Source organism: Coturnix japonica, chromosome 2 (genome assembly GCF_054131305.1).
Source record: "Coturnix japonica strain WE chromosome 2, WE-NBRP24, whole genome shotgun sequence".
Classification (NCBI taxonomy): Eukaryota; Metazoa; Chordata; class Aves; order Galliformes; family Phasianidae; genus Coturnix; species Coturnix japonica.
The window spans coordinates 76,396,710-76,403,450 of record NC_140664.1 but is presented as its reverse complement, the minus strand read 5'-3'; the positions used below and the strand labels follow the sequence as shown (position 1 = coordinate 76,403,450).

General features: G+C 60.0%; 1 protein-coding gene across 1 annotated transcript; it reads right to left on the bottom strand.

The window, feature by feature from the left end:
• Positions 1-872: 872 nt before the first annotated feature.
• Positions 873-5,767, bottom strand: FOXF2 (forkhead box F2). Its single transcript, XM_015854502.3, has 2 exons — positions 4,539-5,767; positions 873-1,715 (listed from the first exon to the last, which is right to left on the bottom strand). The coding sequence occupies exons 1-2, from the start codon at positions 5,704-5,706 to the stop codon at positions 1,561-1,563; spliced, it is 1,323 nt and encodes a 440-aa protein (XP_015709988.3). The 5' UTR covers positions 5,707-5,767; the 3' UTR covers positions 873-1,560.
• Positions 5,768-6,741: the final 974 nt, after the last annotated feature.

Here is a 6,741-nt window from a genome sequence, read left to right as displayed (position 1 = left end):
TTGCTCAAGCTCTCTCTCCTTGGAACCCACGGGGCTCCGTACCGGGGTGCCGCGGGGCGCGGGGCCGCCTCTGTCCCGGTGGAGCCGGGGCCGGCGGAGCGCTGAGCTCCGGGAGGGACAGAGCCGGGGGTATCGCACAGGAACGGGGATGGAGAGGGCGAGCGGCCCCCCGAGCTTCGGGCCTGGCAGGGCACGGCGGAATGGAACCGTGCAATCATGGAATCGTTGGAGTCGGGAGGGACCTTTAAAGGTCATCTAGTCCAGCTCCCCTGCGGTGGTAGGGGACGGGAGTTGTTTGGCTTTGGGGTGCTTCGGGAGCCCTTTTTGGAGTTTTTTGTTTGTTTTTCCTTTCTCTCTTCTTTTTTCCTGCCTTTATTTTTTCTTCCTACCCAGTTCCGTTTCCACTCCTTCCTCAATTCTCCCAGCCTCTCAGCCACTTTTTTACTAAGGACCCGTCTTGCCACCCCACCTCCCCACACCCGAAGTACTCTCAGTGCCCCTAAGGAACGCAAAGAGGTTCCGACGGGGACGCGGGGACACCCGGTAGCAGCTCCAAGCAGCTGGCAGGGCACCCCGCAAAGGCTCTGGCTCTCGGGTTGGACTCCTCTTGCTTTAAGCTCACTACCCCCACTGTCTCCCAGTCACCCCTCTCTCTCCTCCTGCGGGATATGTTGCTCAGGGCCATGATATAGCGGAGGGTTGTTAGTTAGGGTAGTACAATTAGGTTGCGGTTGGACTCGATGATCTTTAAGATCTTTTCCAACCTGAGCGATTCTATCATTCTATGACTCGGGGTTGCAGCTCCACCAACGGAGAATGGTTTGAAGGGAGAGGTTTCTCTCAAGGGGCCAAAGGGAAACGAGTGCCCGCAGTCGTTTATATACATTTTATTGGAAAAAAACCAAACCAAACAAAACAATTTGTACATCACAATATTTTGGCAAACTGTAAAAAGTATACATAAGTGCAAATATATTCTCCTCTTAAAGCAATAGTGTGTGAGTATACACGGGATTTCTTTAAAATATTTCTTTAAAAAATACTGTGGTAGAAAAGAACGTTTGTAAAAATAAAACAAAACAAAACGTTGTTTTGCTGCAATACTGGGGGGGGAGAGGGAGTCTCTACGGGAAAGGGCTAAACAATACTGCTTTAATAATATCAATCGGTCGGTGCTGGAGTCCGTCACGAGTGTCCTCGGTGGGATCGGGAGGAGGAAGGCAAAGAGAAACGCTCCCGCAGTAGAGGACCGTCCCGGCAGGTGCTGGGCGCGTGGATGCGTCGCTCCCATTCCGGGTTACGGAGTTATATGGGACAGCGGCTCTCTGTCCGGAGGGGATCGCTGCGGCTTTCGCTATCGGTCCCTTCACGGGGGTCCCACGCCCCACGCGGGGTTCGTTCTGAGAGAGCTGCGAGCGCCCTGCGAGGAGCTGGGGCCCGAGAACACCGCTCGCCTGGGTGCTTCGCTAAGTGACTCGTGTACTAACAATGCTATCAGAGTGCACATTACATCGATCCGCGTGGGGCCGGCTCTGTCCCCCGAGTGTCTCTGCGGGGCGCTCACATGACGCAGGGCTTGATGTCCTGGTGGTGGTGGTGGTGGTAGTAGGAGCCGCTGGCCGAGGGGTGGAAGGAGGAAATGCCGTTGAAGTTGAGGACAAAATCTTTCCTGTCGCACACCGGGGAGGGGTGATGCTGGTAGCGGGGCAGACCAACTGCAAGAGAAGGAAACAACGAGAGGGGCTCAGAAAGAGGACTTCACCCGGAGAAGCCCCACGGGGCGGCACTGGGGACTCCACCCGGCTCTCCGCTGCCCGCGGGTCGGGATGGACACCCGTGGGGCCGAGCACCTGCCCGGAGCACGGGGTGCGACCGGCGTGGGACTCCGGGCACAATGCAGGGATGAGACTTCCAAATACTGGGGCATTTTCCTTTTGACCTGAAGGGCCTCAGGTTGAACTGCGACCTCGATCCGTTGGTGTGCTGAGGGAGCATTTATTTCCGTGTGCGTGCACACCCGTGCCCGCATGTGTATTACTGACACGGAATGCCCCACTCTCTGTCACCACATCAGAGCCCAGCACACCAGCGGCACCGAGAAACGAGCGACCTCTATGGCCTCGCTCTCGTTTCCCACAGCCCGAGGCATCCCCGAGGGCCTCGAGGGACATCCCCGCGCCGGGCCGGGCCCATCAGTCCGGAGGGGAAGCGGCGGTGAGTGAAGAACGGCTTTGCGGGATGGAGCCAGAGGGGAATCGCTTAGGAGTGTGAGTGTCTAACTCGGCTGGAGGGGCCACGTCAAACTTGACCGAAGGGTCACATACAAGCACAAAGTAAAATAAAATAAAATAAAATAAATGCAAAGAGAGAGAAGGGATGGGACAAAAATAATGTTAAAAGAAAAAGAAAAAAGACAAGGGGAAAATATCCAGGGATATCTACAGCTTCCCAGCATTGCAGCCCCTGTCGCCGTTTCTGCCTCAGACCCCGGCACGGAGCTCCTCCAACACTGTCCCCTCCTTCACCCCGCAGAGCTCACTTTATAAAAGTGATTATTTCGCTGGATTTCCTCGGCTTTCTAATAACCCTGCTGGTATGCTCGCCATAAACCTGGCCACTTTATTACAATCCTGATTCAATCATTTAGCGGGATTTAATGGCGTGCGAAAAAAATCCGTGCCGCCCCCCCGGCCCCGGCTCAGAATCCTTCAGCAGAACCGAGCCTCCTGGTTCTAATTTTTTCCCTTCTTATTCTTGGGTCTGAGGCAACTGTAAGGCTTTAAGCCCGCCCGATCGCTGTCATAAAGCCGGGGGACACTGAGAGCTCGGCAACCATCGTCACCGAATTTGCTTTGTGTTTAATTATAAGGAAGGGAAAGACGACGATCACTCGCAACGGGGACAGGAGGAGAAGGGTGATCGCTGGCCGTCGCTAGAGGTGAAAGAGCTCGGGTTGCTTTTCCCCGTCTCTTTTCATTTTGATAAACCTTCTGCGTGGATTGAGCACGAAGGAGTGCGACCACATGTACGAGAAGAAAAAAAGAAAAAAAAAGAGATTTTTACTTTTAAATCTCATTATGGAAGGGGAACCTTTTATCTCAAAGCCCAGGGCCCAAATCTCTGCTCCACAAAGAAGCAACCATAGGAACGCCGCTCTGGAAAGCGGTGACATTGAGTCGGCGGCACTAAAAAGGCGTCCGTCGCTCTGTGTGTGTACATCCGTCCCTAAACAGCAGCGGGTCGGGCTGCAACGGCCCCGGCCTCGGGAAATGCTGGGAGGCAGAGGGGCACCCAGTGAGCTTCCCCTTCCCTTCTGCTTTGCGTTTCCAGGAGCTGCTTTCGGGCAGCTGCGACGTAGCCCCACTCCACGCGTGGCCCCCGAGAAGTGAAACAAGCGAGGCAAACAAAGCCAAACAAACAAATAAAACCAATCCAAACAACAAGAGCGGCGGCACCAAAGAGGAGAAGTGAGACGGCGGAGAGACGGGGACGCCCCGAGGCCCCGCCGGCCTTTCCCACTTGCGGGGACGGAGCGAACCGCCCCAAATCGCTTTCCCGTCTCATCGGCACAGCCCCGCGGGCACGGAGCGGCCCTTCGGAGTGGCATAGCCAGGCAACGACCCTCCCCGCGGCCGCCTCTCCGAGAGAACCTCTCCGGAGCGATGGGGTATTTCGTTCATTTTAGTTTCTTGCTTTACATTTCTTATTATCGGAGCCAAATGCGCAGCGGCTCCAGCGGCGGGGCCGGGTGATCGGAGGGGCCGGGAGGTGATTGGCAGCGGGGGCGGGAGGGGAGAGGGGCCGGGGGTCGCCTGTATTTGTTACTTGTTGAAATTCCCATAAAATTGAACAAGACCCCGCTCTCCTAGGGGTTAAGTCAGGCTAAAATCCTCTTCGGTGTGGTCCAGCCCAGACTGTCTTTGTTTGCTTAACCTCCGGGACCCGCGTTTAAAAGGGCTATTTGGAAAATTTCCCCGTAAGAGCCCAACATCTTTTACCCATTTTTGAGCTGGGATTTTTTCTTAGGAGACATTGTCCTCAAAAAGCGGCCTCGGGTTGGGGGAGGTTAGGGGGGGGTGGGGGGGGGATGTGGAACTCAGAACCCCTTTTTCCCTTCGGTAGTAGAAATCTTTTGGATCTGCTTTCATCTCGTTGCGTTTCTCCATATTAACGGGTTTGTGGGGTTTGGTTTGTGTTGGCTTTTTTTTTCTTCCCCCTCCCCACAGCGCTTTACGGAGAATATTTAACGCATTTTTCGATTACTGTGCGGAAAGCAGTGTATTCGTGGGGGGAAGTGTGGGCCGGGATGGTAAAGGGCCCGGGATAGAGCAGTTAAAACAGAGCTCTGCTTCTACCGAGCAGCCCCAGCAGGACAAGATGGAGCGACGCCCTCAGCCACACTGCCTGACCCCCCCATCCCGCCTCCCTCCCCGGCCCCAAACAGCGCAGCCCCGACTCCTCTCTCTTTTCTCCTCGTCCCATCGAGGTCGAAGGAGCCCCGAAGCCGTGGTGAGGATCCTCCCCGTCCCCCTCCCTACCTGAGAGGTCGTCGCGGGGGCTCTGGTGCAGGTAGCCCTGCTCCAGGGAGTAGGAGGGCACGCTGGGGTGGATGGCCGAGGGGGCGGCGTTGGTTGCGGGCAGGCCTTGCTGCTTGATGTAGGGCGAGGCCCCCGAGGCTGTCCAGTGGGCCGAAGGGCTGGCGTAGGGCGAATGGCACTCGATGGCGCTTGCCATGGCAGGCGAGGAGGGCACGGGGCTGCTGCTGCTGTCGGGGCCATAGTCCCCGTTGGCAGTCACCGGGCAGCTGGCCATGTAGGTCGAACCGGGGTTGGGTGACATGTGCGGGACGTGGTGGCCGCCGCCCAGCCCCTCGTAGCCTCCGGCCACGGCGTTGGGCATCACGTCGAGGTTGTAGCCGTTGGAGTGGCAGGCGAGCGAGGCGGCGGGCGCCTGGAAATCGAAGCCCTGCGGCAGAATGGAGGCGCCGAAGCCCAGCCCGTTCATCATGCGGTACATGGGCTTCAGCGCCTGGCACTTCCTCCTGAAGCCGCGGGGCCGCCGTCGGAAGGAGCCCTCCTCGAACATAAACTCGGACGCCGGGTCGATGGTCCAGTAGTGTCCCTTACCCGGGCGGCCCAGCCCCTTGGGCAGTTTGATGAAGCACTCGTTGAGCGAGAGGTTGTGGCGCACCGAGTTCTTCCAGCCCTGGTAGGAGCCGCGGAAGAAGGGGAAGCGGGCCTGGAGGAACTGGTAGATCTCGCTGAGGGTCAGCCGCTTGGAGGGCGAGCTCTGGATGGCCATGACGATGAGAGCGATGTAGGAGTAGGGGGGCTTCTCGGGCCGCCGCAGCCCCGAGCTGGCCTTCTTGCTCTTGGAGGTCGCCGCCGCCGCCGAAGAGGAGGAGGAGGTGGAGGTGGAGGAAGAGGAGGTGGAGGTCTCCAGGGCGGAGGAGGGCGGCCGGCTCATCTGGAGAGCTCCGGGCGCCGGGCTGCGGGAGCGGAGAGGGACGGGGGGCTCCAGCCGCTGCCGGCCGCTCTCGGTGGTCATCTGGCGGAGGGAGGGGACTGGGGCCGGCTGGGGTGAGGCGGGGAGGGAAGGGGGGGGGCGGCGCGGGGTGGGTACCGGGGAGGGGGGAGAGCGGGGGGGCCGCTGTCCTGCGGGCACCTCCTCGGCTCGGCGGGGTGGCGGCGGCAGAGCCCGGCGCATCTCTCCCTCCCCGCCGTCCCGTCCGCTTTCCGCCGGAGCCGGGCGCTGCGATGGGGCGGCCCCCGCCCGGTCCCGGCCCGGCCCCCGCCCTCAGCTCAGCGTCGCTCCGCTTCCTCCGCTGCCCCCCACCTGGGGACCGGCGGCTGCCGGGTCCGGCGCTGGGAGGAAGCGCGGACCCCCCCACACCCTCCCACCCCCAGCCTCTTCCGCACTCTCGGTCTTTCATATGGAGGCTTTTTCTGTCGCAAGACCCTCGGCAGTCAAAGGCAGCGCGGCCGCCTATCTCTTTCTTCAATCTCTCGTTCCTTTTTTTTCTCTACTTTCCTCTCATACCCCCCAGCAGCAGGCCGGGAGAACAGCGGGGATGGAGGGGAGGGGGGGGCGGGAGGGTGGCGAGAAGGAGAGAGGCTCTACCGTCCTCCCCAGGGCTGCCCTGTGTCGGGGGACACGAGCTGAGGCTGCCACTGCCGCTGCCCCGACCCGTGACCGCCGCCTCCGAGCTGCGGGGCCACCGGGAACGCGGTGCGAAGGGGAAGCCCCCCCCACCCCTCGGCTAGGATTAAACTGGGGAAAACAGGGGGTCGGGGCGCTGCTCCGCGGATCCTCTCTCCCCGGAGGTGCAGAGGTGCAGCAGGGGGTGCCGTGATGGCAAACGGCATTTGCCGTAGGGAACGGGTCGCCGAGGGGGCAGCAAGGATAGGTGCCGGGGGGGCACAGGTCTGCTCTCGGCTAACGGAGGAGCAACAAACCGAGGACGGGGGGGGGGGGCAAAGCAGGCGGGGATGCTGGGGTGGGAAGGACGTAGTGCTGTGTGTGCGGGTGTCCGTGTGTCCGTCCGTCTGAGCGCAGCCCCGTGCTGAGAGCTCGCTGGTGGGTAGGGGCGGGGGGGCCGGTCCCAGACAGTGACCTGCAGCTGAGTGGAAGCAGGCTTTTTCCATCAAACTCTGCCTGAATACCACACACAGAGCCCAAGTGTCAGTTTACTGCCCTGAGCCCGGCTCCTTTTCCCTAAGCTCCGCAGTAATTAGACAAAGA